Below are 23,818 nucleotides of genomic sequence, written 5' to 3'. Positions count from 1 at the left end.
GACCCCCCAAAAACGTGCAAGGCAAAACATTCTTAAATCTTCATGTGATAATGGCTCAAACACATTACCTGTTGGGACTATGTCTGAATCTCCATACAGTAGATATACTGTATACTGTACACGACACAGAAATACTACTGCAGATACAAATGAAACAGTTTCTTCTTACCGACAAGAGCTCGTTTCCTGGTTCTAACTCCTGCACAGTCAGTGCTGCATGGTGAAAACTTTGACCAGTTGGTGAACTGGCAGTCGTCCTGACAAGGAAGCTGGCAGGGCTGGGTGATAGGGGGCATTGTGCTGGCATACTTCAGGCAGTCACTAATATCTGCTTGGCCTCCATCTTGCTTGCGGCATGAGACAGCTGGAAGTGAATGAGTAAAATCCATGTCTGTTTATGATGTACAAATGAAAAAGATTCTGGGATCTGGATTCCCCCGAAGGCCAAACTTCCTGCGTCATCTTTTAACAGTTTAAAGCCAAACAAAAAAACCCAAAATAGAACACATTACAATTGATTCTGTTAATGTGTACCTCAGTTTCTTCAACAGGTGTGAGGTATTTGTGTTCGGGCGGGGGGGATACAGAGATTAGACTCATTTGAGGTATGTGTTCGTCCACTTGCCTGTTTGGGTATCTGTCTGTTTAAATTTGCATTAACCAAGGATAGCAGGGTCAGTCAGTGGCACAAGCCTGTAACACTGAGCTGAGCCCATTGCTCAGCAGAGCACCCAGATGAATTGAGTCCATCTGAGAGACAGGCATTAGATACACTTCTAGTAGTATTCTGACCCCTTCCCCATCGAGATTACGAAACAGCAAAGAACGTGTGTTTAATTTTGTTATACAGTAAATTGGAATATATTTCTCCCACACTGTTTTATTTAACGCTGTAGTGTACGCTTGCTAGACTGGCAAGAGGATCCAGAGAGGTTTTATTTCGTAGTTTAATGAATAATAATACTCCTTCAGGCTGAAATAAAAATTGCCGCTAATTGGATGCTAAGAGGAAAATCTTCAACAGGAACCTTCACAACCCTTAATCTAACCCCTAAATAATGCAGTGCTCTACGCTCTTGACTTGCTCAATGCCTCCAAAACTCTGTGTTACCATAGGTCATGTTATGAATGAGTCCTGCCTAGGAAAACACTTATAATAATATTAAAGTTGCATGGAAAAAGCCCAAGGTAATAACTTTAAACGCAATTCAGGCTCAGTGGGAATGCATCATCTAAAAATATCTGCTTCTGAACGTTTCACTTAAAATATTAGATTTCTATGTATCATTCTTCTCATTCTATCATTGGTGCCATCTTTCCTTAAAAAAAAAACCCTTAATGAATATATTTCATTCATATCCTGTTATCCTGTAATCACATGGTATATATAATCCACAAGAAAAAATAAACTACTGTATCAACCTTCTGGGATTAAATCCTGGTGTTCATTTTTTATGATTTCTCATTTCTACTGTATTGGAACAGGTATCAGACTAAAATCAATGCACATTAGAATGTGTGACGTTGACGACGGAGACAATATTAAACAAAATATATACAGTACCATGTAACAGGTTTATTCCAGATTCAGTTCAGTGGTGGCACTGACAGCCCTCATTGTCACGATTATAGTCCCCCCTCCTTAAGGGTGCTCCAGCCCTTTCACTTTAGACTTAATTCTGTGCACCTGATCCCTTTTCCCAGCCCACCTTAAAAGCCAGGCGCTGACGTTCATCCGGGCTCTGTATCTGATTTCCGTATCGTGCGAGTCCGGGATCTGGAAGCGCCTGGTCCCGTTAAGGTTTTAACCTCTGTTCCTGTTCCTTGTCCGCCGGTTCCGACCCGGTTCGTGTTTTTAATTCCCTTGTTTGGATGGATCTCCTGGCTATGGACTTACTCTTGTGTTTTTGGATTCCCTCTAAGGATTACTCTTTGGGATTGTTCGCCTCGGCCACACCTCCCCCGTGCACCAGCGCACCTTGGACACGCCCCCCTGTCTTCAGCCCCGTATCCCTGCATGACGTTTCCCCAGTGTTTCCCCACTCCGTCGGATTGTGTCGTCCGCATAGGGTCCGGAAAGAACTGTTCGTTACACTCATGCTAAAACGCGAGGCGGCTGTACCGTACTGTACCTCTTGTCTGCAGCCCAGGCCCGCAGGTCTCGTGAGCCCCGGGGTGCTCCTGGCGCACGTACCACGGCACCAACTGGCAGCGGCGCCACTTGTGGGTCTTCCACCTGCAACAGAGACAGCACCCCGACAAGGGTGAGTGGACCAGAGGACACGGCTGCAAGAGCGAACGAGCCGCACCCGAGAACGGGACTTCATACCCGTCGCCCTCCCACTCCTGCGTGATTCCCGCAGAGCAGGAGCAGAGCGCAGCGGCGGTAACCGGATATCAGCAACCGGTGGGGCACTGATATTGGGGAAAACTACAACTCTTCTCTAAGTTAAATCAAGAATCGGCATAAGATCAGCACTTTGTTAAAATTCACTTTCCCCTAACAACATCTGAAGAGCGTTCTTTACTGTTTTTTTTTTCTTCTTGTAGTAAATTAACACAAGGGGTAAATGTACCTGTAACCCAAGCAATTGGACGGAGCCTCACACTCTTTCTCTTCGTACAGAACGTCGGGGCAATCCTGTCCTCCGTTGGCCGGCACCTGGATTATAATCCGGTACCGAGACTGCTTTTTCTTCACGCCACCCCCTGGGCAGGAGGAAAAAGAACGAGGAATAAGGGGGGGGGGAAGAAGGGATTTGTGCACAATTTCCTTTCAAGAAGGAAACCAAAGTGGGTAGTCTCAGATGAAAATCTGACTGGAAGTAACATTGTGGAGGAACAATAAAAGTACTGTACTTTTTTAAAAGTACTGAAATAATTGTTTTCCAAAACTACCATGTACTTTAGTCATTTAAAATACTTGAGTAACACATTTCTGGATCCAGACAGCAGGAAAAGTAAATATTATTAACTATAGGCAAGCACTATTACATGCTAAACATGAATAATTTGTGTGTTGCAGCAATACACACAATCTATACACTTTATAAAGAGAAAGTTCACTTTTTAGCTCATTAACAATATGGTTTTACATGGCAGTTACTTCCAGATCGCAATCCTTTTTTGCTGATTGGAGAATTTATCCCAGTAGTTTAATAGAACCAGTTGCTTAGCAACATTTTTTTTATTTTAAGAAAAGCTTTGTACTGTAATGCATATATTATACTGTATAGTTCAGGTGGGTGGCTGTGTCAGCACGCGTAGGCTGAAAAGGAACAAGTAATAGGTTTATTCCCTGCTGAAAAGAGAAGAAAAAACAACGTTTCGGCTGTGGAGCCTTTTTCGGGTGTGAGAGTGTACTATACTGTATATAATGCATACAGTACAAACCAACTAAATGCTTTATTTTCACTTTCTAAAGATAATTTAGCCAAAAATGTAAAGATCTGACATCCCCCCTCTATTCTGCTGGCTTTGAAATATGCAAGTCTACTTCAAAATGAAAGCAGTGCTGCACTGCTTCGAAAGTCAGAAAGCTGTAGTGTGAGTGGCCTATATTGCACCTTGCTGCCAGAAGTGCTAAAGCTATTTGGAACTTAAATGCCAGGATATTTGCAGCTTCACTGATTTTAACGGCATTATTTTTTTTTTCATATGACACCTCACAAGTGTGATTTGTTTGGAAAGGGAAGGCTTTGTTGCCTCTCATAAAAAAATCAACTTTAATTACACAGCTGCAGACTGAAATGAAAGAAAATTAAAGCTTTAATTGTACATAACTAAACAATATGGGCACTCGGCACAACTGAATAATTGGTATTCATTAAATGATAACAATTTGTCAGGCCTTTGTAGTTTTAATCAGCACCATAAAAATACAGCAAGTGTTAAAACAGAAAGTTCTGTGTTTATGCTATTAATTTGCATGTGAGCTCACCAAGAATGCCACCATTGTGATGTTTTGTACCTACTGTTTTAGTTATCCAGCCTGTGCGTTTTATAACACAAAAAAAACTTTGGCTGAAGGCTGGCCAGTACTGGACTGTATTCCGGCCAAGGACCTAAACCAAACTATTTGTGTACTTAAATAGTCAAAATCAACATCTTACCAGGACTGTCATCTAGAGATTCTGAAAAGGAACCAGAAACATCTAGAGACCCCTGAGTAGTGTACTTCAGCCAACCCTAAGTTGTTTGTTTGTTTTTTTTGTTTTTTTTTAAAGGTCCTGTTAAGTACTGTATGTTGGCATGAACAAGGACTGAGTCAATGGTTAACAAATATCATGTGTGTGGTGTAATACCTGCTTGGCATGTCGAGGGGCATGGAGTCCAGTCACTATAAGGGGTGACAATGCAGTCCTTCTTGCAGGGCAACAGGCAAGGCCTTACTGTCTCTGGCCGTAGGCTCTCTGGACATCTTGTTAAAAGGACATAATATAGAAACGTTTTTAATCTTTTCAGAAATTTGGATCATCACCTTTTCCACCATTTACATCTCAGATTACAGCTAGACAGGCAATAAATACAACTTCTTCTGGTCCTGTTAAAAGTAAAAAACGTGAGACAACCCTCACCCTTCTGTAGGGGTTGTGCAAATGCTCAGCTGTCCCAGAAATGTAAGAAGGACTAAAGCAAAGCCGCCGGCCTCTCTCAGGTACTGTGGGTCACAGCGTTTCGGCTTTTCAGGCAGGAAGAGCGGATACAGCCAATACAATCAGCTCTACAGTCTGGAATTTCACAAGACTATTGAAAAGTCTCTGCCATAAAAAACCCAAACTTAACACTCTAAAGCTTTAAAATATTTTTTTTTTGCCTGGAATACGCCGATAGAAAAATAAAATCTGCCATCAGCCCTATACAGCATATACTGCGGTGTATACAAACTGGCCTTCAAATGTACTTATAACCTTAATGAGCTGTTACTGAAAGGTGGTTCAGCATGAAGTCCTGACATATACTATAAGTCAAAAACTGTAGACACATACTGTATGACTATTAATATTGTAAATACTGTATAAATACAATTGGAAGATACAGTATGCATGAAGATATACTCATTGTGTTCATATACAGACTTGAAATGCTAGGACCACATTTGCGATATGCTTTTTATTTCAACCTTACAACATTTTTAAAATGTTTTCATTTTTAACTTTCTGATTGTTCTTCTATTGTATCCACTGAAGTATTTCTGTAAAAAAGAAAATGCAGAACACGCACAACATTACAGCTCACTTTGTAAGCACATATTGTACTGTAGATACAATGTCCTTTGTTTTTTTTATCAAATCAGGCAAATAAAGAAAAGTGACAGTCTGGCACATTCACCCTAAGTCATATACCACGCTGGGAACACACTCCCAGTGCCATCTTGATCTTTCCCAGGAACTGTGGGGGGAGGGATCAGGATTGCTAGTGCTGGTTCCAGTCAGAGGTGATTTCACATGTTATTATTCAAAATGCATCGTTGGTAGATCTGCATCCTACTCCCAAGACATCACTCCAAGCGTGCCTACAGACATGTCCCATGTCATGGCAGGGAACTGTGCTTAAAGAGTAATTATCTAGTATATTTATAGAATCAACTTTGACAAACTCATACGATTAAAATAAAATCCCTGACGTTTTGCTAAAAACCTCCTGAAAAACATTTTAGCGGGACTATTCTTGCATGTACTGCGACCCTACCGAGTCACTTATGTTTTTTTTTCTCCCTCCTGTGGACTGGTTTCCACATTTTTTAACTTTCCTCAAGGACAGATTAGACAGATCCAAAGACTTAAGACGTTCCGTAGAGCCGGCTAAATCGTGTCCTCTCTTTTTAATTGATTCTATCACACTCCGATAATCCCTTTTATCAGTGAAATTGGAGTACGGCTCTGCCTTACTTTCTATGTGCACCGAATTTGGTTAATCTTTGACTGTATTTTAAATACAGGTTCTGTGCTAAATTCCAGGGGATAAAGATAAATACTGCAAGTTGTCTAACTGAATGAAGTCCAGTAATCTGATCTTCTGGCATTTCTACCAGGGTTTTAATGGCAGTCCAGATTTTATTTCTCATCCCATTGCCTGGATGGCATCATTTTAATACCCTGTGGTTGAGTGAGGTCTGCAGGGACTGGGGTATTTAATGTTGCTCTGTACCATCCTGTACCCTCACAATGTAGAGTAGCTGTGATGAAATAAAGCACGGGCTATGGAAGAACAGATTTATTTTTAATACCATTACTAGTGGCAAATCCCTTCTAGTGAGACAAAATCCCCAACCATTTTAATTCACAATCGTGCTAAAACACTGCTGTTTGGTTCTAGGGAGGAAATAATAAAATAAACTTCTGACCTCATGGATATTAAATCTACCGCGCTGTACTTCCTTGATGAAATATCTGAAAACCACTTTAAAAAACGTTCTGTGTTTTTCTTCATAATGCTTGCCTTCTTGCAGAACAAAAAAAATATTATAATCAATGTAATTATTACTTGAAATCCAGCAAGGCTGCTATAAGCTGTTTATATCTGCTCTGCAAACGCATGCCAGCATTAGTTAAATCAAAATCACCTGCTGTCATCTTCTGACAAATCATGTATCATTCAAGACATATAAATAGCATAAAAGAATCCTGGTCACATTCTGTTATATCCCACTGAGAAGTATTAAGCTACACGGGAGTATGAACATATAAAATTTATTATACAGTACCTCCTCTTGTTGTGAGAGACAGCACAGTAAATCTGTTTGATTTAGAGGTATTTCCCAGCCATTTCCTAAAGTCTGTCTAATTTATGGATTGAAATAAAACCAAATCCTAATTTTACATTACTTTAACTCTGGAAAATTATGATTTGCAACATGGAACAGTTTTAAAGGTGTAAAAAGTAATGCTAATATTGGGTTTGGATCCTTCAATATACAGTAAATAGCAGGGTTTTTGCTAAAAAAGAAAAAAACAGCATACTATCATTACGTAGTGAAAAATGTAATTATTGTTCGGGATCAAGTGTGAAATACTAACCTAAGTGTGCTGTATATATGGAACTAGATTTAACACAGCAACACAGGAGTCACCAGCTATGGTAATGTGGAATTACAATCCAGCAGCATGAACACTGTAGGTCACCTTTAAATCATCAGTGTGTAAGGGCTTGAAACACATCATAACAATAATAATAATAATAATAATAATAATAATAATAATAATAATAACTGCTGAAATGTGGATTCCTGGAAATGTCATTCCTGTTCAGACGATGTACTGTAGCGTTGCTGCTAAAGCAGAAACTGCTTGGACTATTTACGACTGTCTGAATGAGTTTTTAGGAATTATCTACTACGCTACAAAACCTTCGAGATTTTCCCAGTGTCTGGCCAGCATTTGTAACATTTTAGTGTCTGTCCTACTGCAGCTAAACAACAAAGAAAAAAAAAGACTACTGCAATTCTCACTACTGCTTTTACTACTAATCGGAAGAAGACAAGGAAGAGGAGGATAAGAAATGGGTTCTCTGAAAAGACTCATCTGGATTCTTCTTTCTATCAGGCAATATTACAGAAAACCGTTGCTTACAACGATGACATCATCTTGCAATAAGAAAATATTGCAATGAAAACAGCACTAACAATATAGTAAGATAAAGACAGGTTTGAAGCACCAAATATAGATGGTTTTGACTCAGCCTTCGGTTTCTGATATTATATTTGTTGTATTCTCCTAGCTAATATTTGTTTCTAACAAATTTAATTTTGGTTAAACTGGAAACATCCCTTGGCTGTTTGCAGAAGGATTCCAAGAGACATGTTTGACTAATGCTAGCTTAAGGAATTTACCAATAGTAAATGGAATTCAAGACAATATGACACCCCAGCCCTTTAATTTAAATTTAGCAGTAATTTCAGCAATGATTCTTATTGCATTACAATAAATAAGACACTGTTAAATACAATGAGTAAGTGCTCAACAAAGGATGGCAATAAACATCAGACTTGTACAGTACATTCATTTTTGTAGCACCGTGAGTTGTACAAGACCCCTGGAACCATACTTGAATCAGCGACTCTGAATTATCTTAAGATGGCTCTCAGCTCCCCTTGAACATGTATTTTGGTATGTGCACGGGCTCATTAACAGAAACAGCGAGGCGGCGAATGTGTGTTTGCAGCTGGTACGTCCTGTGAGACTCTTGTTAAAGTCAAGCTTCCTGCTCAGCAGTAGAATAATGCACTGAGTTATAAATAACTTCCCGTAAACCCATTGAATAATAATACTCAAAGGGCTGGAATAATAAAATCTTGGATCCTGAATGCAAGCTAACAGCACACAAAAGAGTCTTAAAGTACTGATACTCACATCTCAATGTGTTGCACTTCAAGGTAACAAGGGTGTGCAAGGGGATACTCACCTTCCCGTGACACAGATTACCTGGTACACTGGTGTATGAAAAACTCATGCATTTCAATGAATTCATTAATTTTCCGATCACTGTCTCTTAGCGTTGATCACACTGTAGGTTTTTATTAAGTGACCCTTGTGAGTAATAAAGAACCAAATTGACATAGAAACAAGCCTACTACTTGTCATATCAACAGCACACTGACTTCCTTGTGCAATACTGGTTAGAAATGCATCTGCTTTTTTCATTAAGTTTCCACATCTTTGCCAGCACTTTTGGCAATATTTGTGCTGCATCTCATTTTAAAGACATAAATATCCTGTCACACTAAAGAAAATACAATACATGTTCAGTCCTTAACCTGACTGGGTGGAGCAGTGGCTCTGTGGCTCTGTGGCTCTGTGGCCACGGCCGGCAGAGGAATCCTACTCTGTTGGGCCCCCGAGCAAGACCCTTAACCCCAACTGCTCCAGAGGTGCCGAATAAATGGCTGACCCTGTTCTCTGACCCCAAGTTTCTCTCTCCCTGTCTGTATGTCTGTGTGTCTCATGGAGAGCAAGCTGGGGTATGTGAAAAGACAAATTGCTAATGCAAGAAATTGTATATGGCTTATAAAGTGATCTTATCTGATCTCTTATAAAAGCCACTTGGCTTGTGTTTTTGTGTTGCTGAGACATTCCCTGGGGTATTAGGAGGGGATCTAATGAATGGGTGGCGAAAGGCCTGGTTTGCTGTTTCGTCAACGAGCTCTTACTTCTTTGGAGGCACTTGTCCCACGTTGACCCGAACGCAGATGACCTTCCTGGTCTGCATGCCCACCGAGCAGGAGGCCTCCCCACTCCAGCTGGTGGTGGTGTTGATGGCCGACACGGACGTGTCCTCAATGCAAGGGCCCCAGGTTCCCGTTTGCCAGTGATAGACGGTGCACGGGTGGTCATTGCAGTTTCGCACTTCCTGGAGAGCGCTGCTGTTCGGGCACTGAACGCCTCCTAAGAAAAGCAATAACTCCCGTCACAACACACAATACTATCTTCAGGGCTTGTGAACTCTGACGGTTCGACACCCTCTTGGAGTCCCTGAGAAATACTTCTTTTACACCAATGCTTCCATTTTCCAGTTTCCGTGAGAGAGTTTTAAAAGCACATACAAGGGAAATACCTAACTTCATACCTTTTAGATTAAATCAAAAGTAATTTAGACAACAGGAGCTTGTATGTAGCCTACACATACTGATATCCTCTTTATGTGTTTTTATTTAGGGAGTCAATAAAGCTAAATTCTAAGTCTGCAATTCCTCTGACTAAGTACTGATGTTTATAGGTTTCTGGTGACTGAAGACCACAGTGGGACCATAAATTTTGACCTTAAAACCGTGAAAAGAAAAACAAGCAAACTAATGAAGGAAAAAGAGCATGGGTCCTATTTAAAGTGTCATTAACTGCTAGTGCTGATTTGAAAAATGAAACTCTGGGTGTAAGGTCACACGTTATTGCCTTAGTAGTAATTGACTAAAATGTGTCAATAGCTTTTCAAGCAATGAAATCACATGAACCATACCGCAAAGAAAGCCCCAGGGTTGTGGAATTCATACAATGTCTGGACGCACACTTAGTCATAAATGATTAATAACAGCTTTTTACTAGTAATCTGCACTTGCTCAATATGAATAATGCCACCCAATAGCTCTGAGCCTTCCTGAAAAAAAATCAGTGAACATGTTATTTTAGATTGGTAAGTGCAAAATAAGGAAAAACCTAGGATAACTGCTAAGCAAAGCTATATGATTTATGATTTATGATTTATGATTTCCACTCTGGGTTGAGCTTCAAGAAACATAAGAATGGACTTCAAAGCTCCATGCTCTTTGTTAAATAAACACACTGCGACTGTAAACACAATAAGATATGTATGTAAATATAACACTGTGATCAAATTTCATTGCGGTTTATTGGGTCATTTTCATGGCAGTAGAAAATGACACAATTAATTTCTTTACATATACAGCATGTAGTCTGAGTCCTACATACAGTATGCTAATGAGTTCTAGCCATGCATGCAGTGTGAACACCACAATACTGAAGTTTATTCACAAATGTGTTCTGAAATAAATGCATAACACATAGAGCTCATCTGCTTTCATGGACTTATTAAATATGCAGCTGACATTATGACAGGCTTCAGTCTGGTGGGAATGCAGCACGAGGCGCATTTTCATAACAAATGACAGATGTACTACCAGGCTATTCTGGAGAACTGAAATGTCATTTATATTAAAATTGTTCCTCTGGTAAAACTTCCTTCAGGATACGGACAATTGCTTGGTGGGCTCTACGTACAGTAACCCATGGGCCACTGCATTAACTGCACGGCACCCTATTACAAATTGTTCTGTTTTCTTCTGTCTGCCTGCAGCAAAGCTAAGTTTACATTTCCACATTATCACTGCATGCTTTTATAAAAAGGAATCAGCTTTTTGTAAGGCACCCTGTGTCATTTTTTATTTCACTGAAAACCAGAACACAGCTGCCACTGCTTTTGTTCATACTGTATATTTAAAATTCATTCCTACAGTCAAGTTAAGGCTACAAACTAACTTCAGTAAATATTGTTTATATTCTTATATGCTATATGCTCTTTCTAAAGAAAATATCATTTAGATACAGTAACTTGCAGTAATGATTCTACCTGTTGTAAAAATGTATAGCTACAGTTAACATAGCAAATACAGCACCCTAATTTTTAGTCACATCATTTGTCTTCAAACCAGAATCCTACAATTCAACTGAAGTCTTCTTTTTAGCACTTTGCTTTTGGACCAGATACTCACACATTATTGTTTTTGTATAACTATGTACATAAGAAACAAGGTAATTAATAAAATTCATCTGGAAGAAAGAAAGAAAAGGTCATCTGGCCCATCCTGTTCATGTGGTATTTCAGTAACAAAGTGAAAAAGAGTTTGGAACTCAACCAAACCTGTTCCAGACCCACAATCTACAGTCCACAATCAACAACACGCCACTCTTTGTATAAAGAGCTGAGGTACTGTATATTCTCCGAATTTAATGGAATTCTCTTTCGCTTTCCCAATGTGATCCCATGTTTTGGTTTCACTGCTGAGTGTGAAAGAGTCCCCTGGGCTGATGCTATTTATAGTTCTCAGGATATTAAATATTTGAATTGAGTCTTCTCTTAATCTCCTCTGCTCTGAAGACTGAAAACCTTTAACACCCTTACTCTGATGGTATATGGTAATATACTGTACTGAGATCAGGATTCATTTCTGGTTTTTTTTTCTTTTAACTTTTTCTAAGACTATGACATCCTTTTTTTGTGGTATGATGACTGGAACTGAGAACAATCTTATTATTGCATTGCTTAATCGTATTGTTATGCAAAATCATGACTTTCCTGGATTTAAATTTCACATTTTGTTACAGCATTCTGTTAGGTTTTTTATTTCTTCCCTATGTTGTCTTATTGATGAAACAGAACTAGGTAAACACAGATCCCTTTCGTGTATAGCTTCCTGCAGCTTTGAGTCAGTCTTGTGTTGTGTAAATTGTATGTTCCTACACTCCTACAGTGTGCATCAATTTACAATGATCAGTTTTAACATTTAGTTGTCATGTCTCATTGGCATACTCCATGAATGTGCCTGAGTCTCTTGGAAATTCCCTCTGTTTGCTATTTCTGTAGGCCACTCCCCTTATTATGTTTAATATGCAAACTTAACTAGTTTGCTAACTATGTTACAATCTAAATGATTTATATAGATTAGGAAGAGTAACTATAATTAATGGTAATTATATTATTGTCTACAGCTCTCCTGGGTGAGAAGCACCTGATTGTCACAAGTGAATATTGCCTTTTGAAGCAATTGATGCCAGAATATGGTGTTCTCCATATTACTGGTTTCAGCTTTTACCACAGACTGGAACAATAGCTTAGCTCTCTGGTTAATATCACATTGCCATCAAGCAGAATGGTTCCTTACTCTCAACCAATAAATATTTTCATTTAGAGAGCACAGGTTGAGTGCTACAGTCCAGACTTCATCAGTCTGACCCTAGCCACATCCTCGTAGCAAACTGTGACTGTAACCCCCAAGGTGGGTGTTCTGGGTTGACCTCTGGAACCTGCTAGGTGCCTCTGAGCTTTCAGGGCTGTCAGGGAGTGTCAAGGATCCCCAGTTCATGTTAATCTCCCAGAGGGCCAGAAAACAGTGTAAAACGAACATTTAGGAGGAAAAGTGTGCAACGTTCACACCCACCCACATGCGGATACAAGTGTTGTAGCAGTAAAGCAGAGCTGAAAGCACAGCATGAAAAATTAACAACATAGTAAACAGAAGAATGAAATAAGAGACACAAGACCTCTAAGGAATACTTTTTGTTTTACCTTCTCCTGCATTGTATGCCAAGATGGAACGTGCTCGTGTCTGTTTTCCTTCGGTAGTTTTTCCTGAACAGGTGTGGGAACAGGAGGACCACGCTGACCAGGGGCTGAGCACACAGTCCTTGGGGCACGGCACTTCACAGACGACAGGAGTGGGGTAGATGGCGTCACGGCACAGTTGTCTCTCTACCTCCTCTCCTGGAGACGAAAAAGCCAAAAAGCCGACAGTCAGTGATTAGCAGTCTAGTCCCATATGTGCACAAGAGCAGCTTAGTATTTGTTAATGAAAAAGTAACCCTAGTATGGAACAGAAATAAATTATTAAAAGCCAGCCAATAAATAATTATTATTTTTTGAAGGCAAAAATAAACATTAGAGGTTAACAATGAGATGGGATGTGAAAAACTCTATGACAATTACCATCATTAGTGCTGCTTCTGTTGCTGCTACTACTGTTAGAATGATGTCTAAGCAGAGCAGCCACTATAGCTTGTCTGCCAGGAGATAATGACAGCATTGATGCTCTGTTATTTCACTGTTTTTTGTTTTTCTGTGAAAATCTTCCAACCCATATCAAAAGCACCAGGGGTATCAGCCATAACAATACAGTGGGTTAGTGTCTTCAAGGCTCCAACTACCCATTGTGTAAAAAAGAGCCTTCAATTCTTAGTTTCAAGTGCATTTCCACACAGTTTCCACTGGAGTACTCTGGTTTGTGTTTCACTGTTGATTCTGAAGAAACCTCTATGGTTGACTTTGTAAAAGCCAAAATAAAAATTGTTACAAACCAAAATATATTTTTCAACACTGCTGTACCTGTACATTCTGTTACACTGGCTAACATTTTGTTTTTATTTTTACAAGTATTTTTTATCCTTAATATATTTGATTTTAATATAAGATTCACCAGAGTCATGAGGAAAAATGAACTGAAGTGTATTTCCAGAAGGATGGAGTAGAATATGAAGAATTACAATGTTTTAATATCAATATATTAAAAAAATCAAAGATCAGCAAAACACCAAAAGTCTCAACGTTTTCAAGCTCACATTATTGCATTTTAAGATCAATAACAACTGCAACATGATTCCAATGTTCACCAGCTCTGGAAGAGAGCAATGGTCTTACGTTAGCTCCGTCATTGATGAAGTACTGTATGTCGAATATTTACATTTTGAATGTAACCATTATTCAAAATAGCTCTCCGTTGTCAGGATACAACTGTCACGATTGTAGTCCCTCCACCTTAAGGACGCTCTGGCTCTTTCTATTCTGACCTGATTTTGTGCACCTGCCCCTTGTTCTAGCCTCCTTCCAGCCCCCCTTAAAAGCCAGACGCTGACGTTAATCCGGGCTCTGCTCTGGTTTCCGCACCAGGCGAGTCTGGGACCTGGAAGCGCCCGGCCCCGTTTTTAAATCTTGTTTGTCTTGGATGGACCGCCTGGTTTTAGACTTTTGCTTTCGTTTGGATTCCCCCTTGGATTTTCTCCCGGATTGTTTGCCTCGGCCACGCCTCCCCCGAGCAACAGCGCACAGAGGACATGGCCCCTGTTTTCACCCCCGTATCCTGCATGACTTTTCCCCCGTGTTTCTTCACTTTTCCCCGGATCATGTCGTCTGCATAGGGTCCGGAAAGAACTGTTCGTTACAACAACGTTGTCCGGAGCATTGTCTTCTCACACACATTTGTTAAAATCCTGTCAAAATATGCTGTTATACATGTGACAAGACCACATGTTATTCATTAAAGAATTACTGTCTACATATACAGTATATACATATAATCTACTGTATATACTATTCACAGTCTAACACATTGCTCTGAAATCTCATGACTTCATCCCCACATTAAATCTAGCTGAGATACTCTCTGCAATTGAAATCTGCCCCACCTACTAGACATTTAAATGTCTGAAGAACGTGTGAAAGCAACTCATTACGTACAGTAGCACAAGCAGACTTTGTGACATAGATTTCTACCTACCAACTGCAACTGTGAAAGGTGTGACTTCCCTGATACATTATGGACTGTGCATTTCTCATTATTTCCTCTGACATTTGACATGACAAACTTCTTTTCCCCGCACTCTGCCAGATGCTCACTCCTGACATTTGGAAATGATGTAGGAACACAGTCCCTTTATAATCTGTTTCTTCTTAAAATGAATTGAAAAGGTAAATTTAATTAATTCATATACAGTATGTGCAGTATATATTTAATGATAGCAGAGGGGAGTGTCAGATATCACTGCTGCCTCACAGTTATTTTGTCCTGGATACAAAATATGGCCATCTTCTACGTGAAAATGTACATCTTATTCCAGTGTTTGCATCTGTTTTCTTCAGGTGCTCTGGCTTCCTCCCACAGACCAAAGATATGTTGGCCACGTTAATATTTCCATTCAAAAGAGAAAAGACATTTAAATGTCTTCATACAATGCTGATCTTATAAACTGTATGGCAAGATATAGCATCGCATAGCTTATCAGAAGTCTTAAAATTAAACAATCTTTGTTCATGAATTAATAAATACCAGAATCCTACAAAATCTTATTTTACAAATCACAAAAAAATGCATGGTAAAATGTGATGCAAGACAAAATGTGAAATACATGACATCTAAATAAATTATATCCTTTTTCTAAGAAAAATATTATTTCTAAAGCTGTTAAAGCAAACCTCTGGTGACAGAAAATTGAATAAAACATAAAAATAACTTTACATACTCCAGGACTTTGAATATCAGGAAATTATGAAGGCAGCAGTCTCTCATTCCTCAAGGTTTTTCAAGGTTTGTTTTTTTTCTTGACAATGGACCTACAGTAACACAACATCCTATCGATTCTCTTCTCGGGCGTTCTTGCTAGCCTCTGTTAAGCAGTTTAATCAAATGCCATCGAGGTGCGAAGAAAAGTAACTGTGATGACAAGTGAAAAAACCTCAGGGAGAAAACAATCAATTTCTGTCATAAAACAAAATGAGATCAATCAGCTCTGGACAAAAGTGGAAAGGCTAAGATGAAAACAAACAGCTAAAGTTACTTGTAGTTCATTAAAGACTAAAGGATAGAAAAGTATGCTTTGAAGAGCCTTAAACTTAGCTCATAAATTTTGCATTGAGATTTGTACAGGTATTATGGGTATGTCATTTGTGGTTTTCATGGGAACGTTCTTAAATATTATGAATGTATAATGAAAGAATATTTCCTTTAAATGTTTTATTACACAACAGATAACATTCGTGTGGCAAAGATAAAAGGGTAAATAATCCCAATTTATTCTTAAATCACATTGGTGGCAAATAGAAAAAGATAAATGTTGCAAGTTGAGCAATAAACTTGCACTACATACATTTATTTAGGATTTGGACTTAGAGCAATACAAGAGATAAAAGGTGGTTCGAAAAGAGGCTAACCTGTACAAACCATCAATAAAAGTTGTACTGTTTTAAAATATTGTAACCCTTATTTAGCAATATATTTTTCATACTGTTCCTGAACATTCATCTTCAGCATTGCCTCCAGCCTATTCAGGCACTCCTGCACATTCGGCTCATTGTCCTTAGCACACACTGTGCAGTACTGTATGAAGAAAGCATCATATAGGTGCTTATTTAGTTTTACAAACTGGTGAATGTCCTGTGACCCCAGACCTGAACAGCAGAGAGGTTTATAGAAGTTAGATATCAGTGATATAAAAAAGCAAAATAAAATCACCTCTATGCAGTACCTTTTTCTATTGCTCTCTGGAAAGTAGATAACTCTTGTTGCAGGGTTTACATTCACTTTTGTGAAGAAATATTTTTATTTTCTCTTGAACCACACAACATTGTTTACTTCACTTTAAAAAAAAAACATAATTACAAATCACATGCCCCCATACTGTATACAGTGCCTTGCGAAAGTATTCGGCCCCCTTGAACTTTTCAACCTTTTGCCACATTTCAGGCTTCAAACATAAAGATATAATTTTTTTATTTTATGTGAAGAATCACCAACAAGTGGGACACAATTGTGAAGTGGAACGAAATCTATTGGATTTTTGAAACTTTTTTAACTAATAAAAAAATGAAAAGTGGGGCGTGCAAAATTATTCGGCCCCTTTACTTTCAGTGCAGCAAACTCACTCCAGAAGTTCAGCGAGGATCTCTGAATGATCCAATGTTGTCCTAAATGACTGATGGTGATAAATAGAATCCACCTGTGTGTAATCAAGTCTCTGTATAAATGCACCTGCTCTGTGATAGTCTCAAGGTTCTGTTGAAAGCGCAGAGAGCATCATGAAGACCAAGGAACACACCAGGCAGGTCCGTAATACTGTTGTGGAGAAGTTTAAAGCCGGATTTGGATACAAAAAGATTTCCCAAGCTTCAAACATCCCAAGGAGCACTGTGCAAGTGATCATCTTGAAATGGAAGGAGTATCAGACCACTGCAAATCTACCAAGACCTGGCCGTCCCTCTAAACTTTCAGCTCAGACAAGGAGAAGACTGATCAGAGATGCAGCCAAGAGGCCCATGATCACTCTGGATGAACTGCAGAGAACTACAGCTGAGGTGGGAGAGTCTGTCCATAGGACAACAATCAGTCTTACACTGCACAAATCTGGCCTTTATGGAAGAGTGGCAAGAAGAAAGCCATTTCTCAAAGATATCCATAAAAAGTCTCCTCTAAAGTTTGCCACAAGCCACCTGGGAGACACCCCAAACATGTGGAAGAAGGTGCTCTGGTCAGATGAAACCAAAATCGAACTTTTTGGCCACAATGCAAAACGATATGTTTGGCGTAAAAGCAACACAGCTCATCACCCTCAACACACCAACCCCACTGTCAAACATGGTGGTGGCAGCATCATGGTTTGGGCCTGCTTTTCTTCAGCAGGGACAGGGAAGATGGTTAAAATTGAGGGGAAGATGGATGCAGCCAAATACAGGACCATTCTGGATGAAAACCTGTTGGAGTCTGCAAAAGACCTGAAACTGGGACGGAGATTTATCTTCCAACAAGACAATGATCCCAAACATACAGCAAAATCTACAAAGGAATAGTTCACAAATAAACGTATCCAGGTGTTTGAATGGCCAAGTCAAAGTCCAGACCTGAATCCAATCGAGAATCTGTGGAAAGAGCTGAAAACTGCTGTTCACAAACGCTCTCCATCCAACCTCACTGAGCTCGAGCTGTTTTGCAAGGAAGAATGGGCAAGAATTTCAGTCTCTCGATGTGCAAAACTGATAGAGACATACCCCAAGCGACTTGCAGCTGTAATCGCAGCAAAAGGTGGCTCTACAAAGTATTAACGCAAGGGGGCCGAATAATTTCGCACGCCCCACTTTTCATTTTTTTATTAGTTAAAAAAGTTTCAAAAATCCAATAGATTTCGTTCCACTTCACAATTGTGTCCCACTTGTTGGTGATTCTTCACATAAAATAAAAAATTTATATCTTTATGTTTGAAGCCTGAAATGTGGCAAAAGGTTGAAAAGTTCAAGGGGGCCGAATACTTTCGCAAGGCACTGTAGATCTGTGACATCATCAAATCACTGCTATTAGACAGAGGAAGAGAACCATAGTTACCATGTGTTTACGATATTGATACAGTACCTTCATTAAAGGTGACTATTTTGTGAATGGACTGTTTCTGCCCAAGGCATGAACTGAATTCTAGCTTATGGCTCTGACCACAACTGCCACACGGGCCAGACATATGGCCTTGACAGTACTGAACCGGTCCACGGGCCATATATTAAACAGCCATCCAGTATTGGGATCAGTTTGACTACACTTCAGGGTGTCCACATCAGCTTTTAGTTACAAATCCCTTTAAGGTAAAAACAGCATGTAGTGTGTGATCCTTTGAGCTCACAAAACTACCGTCTACAATAAGCAGACAGAATGTTTCTTCTGTTGCTTCAGAACTCTTTCAATGAACTTTTTGGGACACTGCTGAACCAGCTGTCTTGCAAACACAGGTAGGACATCCCAGTATCAGAGTATCAAAAAATAAAGTAAAGGGCAGAAGGCTATATTTACACATTATCATGCCATTGCAGCGAAGAACATTGCCTAGTGACAGTCCAGAGCACTGTTTCCCAACTACAGTCCTGGAGGAATCCTGTGTCTGTTGTTTCAGTCCAGATGAGCTCTAAATCTTCAATGCTAATTGATGACTCACCAAAACTTCGAAGCCAGCATTGACTAAGTATGTAGAGTAAGGATAAAGAAGGCAAAAAAGGAACGATGTCATCATCTTAAGCCAAACATTGTGAAGGCAGGCAAACAAGGAGACTTATAGCCCAGACTAGCTGAAACGTATCATTAAGGCACTATAAATATCAACAGAAGAAGTTTCTGAATCAGGACCTGTACGAAAAGCTCAGTGCCGTAGTCTTTGTTAGTCTTTTTCCAGGTTTCTCGAAAACAAATTGACTTGTTGGTAGCAGGTACATGACCACCACTGACCTATCCTTTAAGTTCAGCATCTCATTCCTCTCTCAAGCAGAGAGGTGTGATTTTCACCCATCGCTGGTGTCAGTATGGCTTTTGTCAGAACATAGGATATTCAACAGCTAGTAATAAAACTACATTATGTGGTATGGAACTTATTATACGAATAATAAAAAAGTTTACACAGAACAGCTTCTTCACTTCAGGTTCCCAGAAGTACGATTGGAGATTGGAGATGAAAGGATTCAAGGGTTCACACCTTGTAAAAATAGCTTAAATATACCTTTCAACCTTACGACATGTTTTTCAATATATATTTTGTGCCTTAATAAGAAAGATCGCAGTATACCATCATCTTTGGTATTACGGATGATAATGAAATATCACATTTAACTGGCATGAATCTTGATTATTATGACAAATAGCTGAATGAGAGCCAGAGACAATTGCATCCCAACATAGCCCTAATAAGATACCAATCTTCTGTCTCCCATGCCTTAAAATCCAACAAATTAATAATAACAAAACTCAATAAATAGAAACGTGATCCCAAATTCTTAATTTAATAATCAATGTAAAGTAAGACAGCCTGCATTGAAAACAGATCTGACTGCTACTGATCATAGCAATGACAATGAAATCTTAGAAGGATAAGATTGCAAAGTGGAAGGAAACGCATGACTACAAATTTGATTTGTCCTTACTGCTGTTTTACAAAATTTGATTTCAGAAAGCTTTCATTCATTCATCATTTTTTCAAACCCTCATTACAAAGCTCTGCATCCTCATTTTGGCTCACACACAAAGGTATATTACAATATTCTCAGTCTCTTCCATGTAGTAATAATAATAATAATAATAATAATAATTGTAAAAATTTAGATGGTGCTTTCTTCTAGAATGACTAACGATTTGGAACATTTACTATTACAGCAAATACTTAAAATTACAACCATCCAGGTACAGTACAAATTAATAAAAACACAAAAAGGTTAGTAATAACTGGAAAAGTACCATTTTGGCCACCACAATATTCAAAAAAGATATTGCTGCTTTGGATGGAAAAGAGAAATCAGATACATTTCTTGGTTCAAAGGAATGTCATATTCAGACTACAGTGTTACAAATACAGGTTAAAAGAGTAAAATCTTTTTTTTTGTTTATTCTTGACTTGACTTGAAGACTATTAAGGCACCTGACCCTAATAACAAGCATACTGTAGCTGAAAGGTATTGGCAAAGACACTCGATTGGACGTCTTCTGAATCAACAGTGGAACGTACCAAGGCTCAGAAACGGGGACTATGGGGAAATACGTTTACTGTATAGCAGAGGAGGAGGAACATTTTCACACAAGAGGTTGTGGCAGTCTGGAACAAGTTACCCAGGCGTGAAGGCTAGAAGCTGAATCCCTAGTTTCTTTCACGTCATGGCTGGATGAGATCCTCACTACAGAATAAATGGGCTAGAATGGCAGAATGGCCTCTTATTATTTGTACCCTTGCTTAGGTTCTTGTCCAATCATGATTCTGCAGTGCTAAACAGTAAGCTGGGAGAGTGGCTATAAACGTCAGGCTTCAGTACAATCACCCCTGATATAAAAGAGGCCTTTCTTCCCGAGAGGAAAGAAATAGAGGTTAAAAAGTTGAGTTCCACCGAATGCGTGACAGTAAAACTGCACCAAGGAAGAAGTAATATGAACAACTTTTCTATGTTATAGCTGGGGGGGGGGGGGAGATCTGAACATACGAACAACAATATTTTATTTCCTAATCATCAAGGTGGGACAGAATGCGGGCGGCAGCATTTGAGCTAGTCGTTCTGGACATTCATAAGCAAGCTTCTTTGCAGCTCAGGCAAAATGATCAAATGTTTTGTCTCAATGTCTTGCTGCCTTAATGTAGTCATGCCCAGTATGCGCGCGCAGAAAGCCTCCCATAAGATTTCTAATAGCGACATCTGTCTCAGGATTAATATGCTGTTTCCATCGAGAACCCTAACAAAATTATGCGGTAGATAAGGCTTGGGTCCGTGCTTAAATGAAGTCACTACACAGGTAATCAAGTCCAATTCCCTCTGCCCGATTTAATTTCAAAATAACAGTTGGTGCAGATCCAAACCTGTGTCTAAGTGACCTGTGGTTAATCCTTCAGGCAATGTATACAGGTCCCAAGATGCCTCCAAACACAGCAAGCACAATTATAGTGGAAATGTAGTAAATAGGAGAAGGCTCCTGTACCAGACAGTATGCAGCAGTATGTTGGCAGTTCGTGCACTAAACACAGACCCAGGTGGTAATTTCCATAAAAGACGTTTCCTCTAGAGAGTGTTTTTTTTTTCTATTTAATTAATTTAATGCACAATAACAGCAACAAAATACATTGCTAATAATATTACCAGCTGGGTTTTCTGGAGTTTTTTCTGTTTATCTGTTACTTATTTAATCACCATCAATTGTTTTCTGCATTTCCCTTCCTTTTTAACTGAATTTTACATACTGCGTACAGTATTTCAGTGTCGAGTACTTCATTGTCAGCACGGGTCAAGACTAGAGCTGTAGGTGAAGGGTGTAAAACAAAGAACTTGGGAAAAACAAACACATCTTTATCAATGCCACAGGAAAGTATACATCTAAAGAAAAAGGCAAAAATAAAGACAAATGTGTAAGGATAAATTCTTCTATTGCTCAGTGTCTCTTGAAAGTGAATGCAGAGAATAACATTCCTTCTAGAGTGAAGCAAAGGAATGAAAAGAACTTCTAAAAACTGATATTATTTAAGGCTATTATATGAATCCCACTTAAACGTGAACCTGATACAAACTTGGTTTAATGTCATTAATCCCTAAAGTGACATTTATTCGAAACTAGACCCGTGGCTTACTCTAATATACAATTCCAGGAAATAGGGTGAGGTAAATCGCAATTTGATTTGCTCTAATGATTTTATCATCTTAGAGAAACACTTCTCAGATCAGATCAAGCCTTCCAGAAATAACTTGGATACGTCTGTCTGAACCTATTAGGTTTTTTTACACTCGGGGAGATCTTTCACAAGGTCCTTACCATCGCTGTTGACGCATTTCACTTCTGGAATCTGTGTACCAGGCCCACACTGGTTTTCATTGTCAGGTATGCACTCTCCCAGTCTGACCAGCTGCCAGTCAAAGCAAGCAGGGTCTTCACAGGGTATGGCTTCAGTGAGGTGAGGGCAGTTCCCCGTTCCTCCTGTTGGTTCGTTAATAATTCGTCTTTTCCTTAGTTTGAAGCCTGACAAAATAGACATTGTTACATAATTATTGCAAAATAATTGCAGAATTAAAACTGCAAATTTTTAACACAGGTCATCTTCTCACTCAGAGTGCAGTATTGGTGATGGAAGCATGAATGCTTTTCATACACGTCTGTTTTCACATTTGAAGATACAAGACAAGTGTAAGATAAATTATATGATATAAAAAAGAGCATAGTGTTTTAAATGCCATGTGTAAGATGAATACCACTTGTAATGATTTCTTCTTTTGCAACTGTGCACTTTAATTATTCTTATTCATAAAAGGAGCTGTGCACATCACTGTCAAGTATCAATTCCTGGTTTAAAGAGGATTAATGTTTCTTTTTCCATTTCTCAAGATAGTTAAACAGAATAATAAAAGCCCATTCATTATTACCATTTTAAGAGACACATTTGTGTCAAGTCTCAATGAAGAAGCATTTTGCCCAATGGAAAATGTACTAAATGAAACTGGTGAAACCTTGTTTCAGTAAGGTTTGGATTACAAAGCTTTGTTCCCAATAATTTCATCACATGCATTAAAGAAGAGTCAATATGCATTTATCTGGAGACTAGCATTCTACTGGTAATTAATGAGCAAGTCAGAAAACATGCTCTCTTTCTGAGGTACTCTCCCCAAAATGTCACGACACAAAATAAAGCAATAATGGGCTTTTGTGTGTTTCAGAGTAGCACCTGCAGCAATGCCACACTGACAACTCCATCTGAATTCTTTCCTTAATATGCATTCAAAATATGCTTGTCAGAAGTGGGATGCATTTTCAGTGATCACTAACTGCAAGTTCTCTAAAAAAACAAAAAACAAAAGAAATTAGATACTCATACCCTTCTTTCCTCCTTGATCGTCACAGTTTTCAAAGGTACACGGTCCCCAGGCTGTCCAAGATGACACTTCACACTCAATAGGGCAGGGAATGTGACACAGTTGGGTTGTGTTTGGCACAGGGCCTCCACACAACTTACTGTCCACAGGCCGGGATGCTGCAGCACAAAACATCTGTTTTGAATATGGTGCTGTATGGATAGTAGTTTACACATTTATAAGAATTTATCATACCCTGCGTTGATTATTTTTCCCATTAAATCAAATCTCTGAAAGTAAAAGCTAAAACAACACTTCTGGAAGGTCAGAGGCAACCAAAGAGAACCCAAGCAAACTGGAGCTCATAACCTCAAACACCTAAATACAAGGAAAGATTGTATTTACCAAAAACGGGTCATTCAGCTCCTCTTGCTTGTTTGCTTGCTTATTGCTTAACGTTGTAAGAATTCAATCTACTGTACACCTT

The 23,818-nt window shown here is 39.1% G+C and overlaps 1 protein-coding gene across 1 annotated transcript in view; it reads right to left on the bottom strand.

Moving 5' to 3' along the window:
- The window catches only part of thsd7ab (thrombospondin, type I, domain containing 7Ab), a 200,334-nt gene that overhangs the window by 41,423 nt on the left and 135,093 nt on the right, over positions 1 to 23,818 (bottom strand). The window contains exons 8-15 of the mRNA XM_088600467.1: positions 23,355 to 23,510; positions 22,301 to 22,504; positions 12,796 to 12,990; positions 9,149 to 9,383; positions 4,305 to 4,420; positions 2,577 to 2,709; positions 2,133 to 2,236; positions 170 to 364 (exon numbers count right to left, since the gene is read on the bottom strand). Coding sequence (XP_088456593.1) covers positions 170 to 364; positions 2,133 to 2,236; positions 2,577 to 2,709; positions 4,305 to 4,420; positions 9,149 to 9,383; positions 12,796 to 12,990; positions 22,301 to 22,504; positions 23,355 to 23,510 — 1,338 coding nt within the window. The remainder of the gene's footprint in view (positions 1 to 169; positions 365 to 2,132; positions 2,237 to 2,576; positions 2,710 to 4,304; positions 4,421 to 9,148; positions 9,384 to 12,795; positions 12,991 to 22,300; positions 22,505 to 23,354; positions 23,511 to 23,818) is intronic.

This window comes from Lepisosteus platostomus, chromosome 12, assembly GCF_059453375.1.
Source record: "Lepisosteus platostomus isolate fLepPlt1 chromosome 12, fLepPlt1.hap1, whole genome shotgun sequence".
NCBI classification, from domain to species: domain Eukaryota; kingdom Metazoa; phylum Chordata; class Actinopteri; order Semionotiformes; family Lepisosteidae; genus Lepisosteus; species Lepisosteus platostomus.
This window is presented reverse-complemented; position numbering and strand designations above follow the sequence as displayed.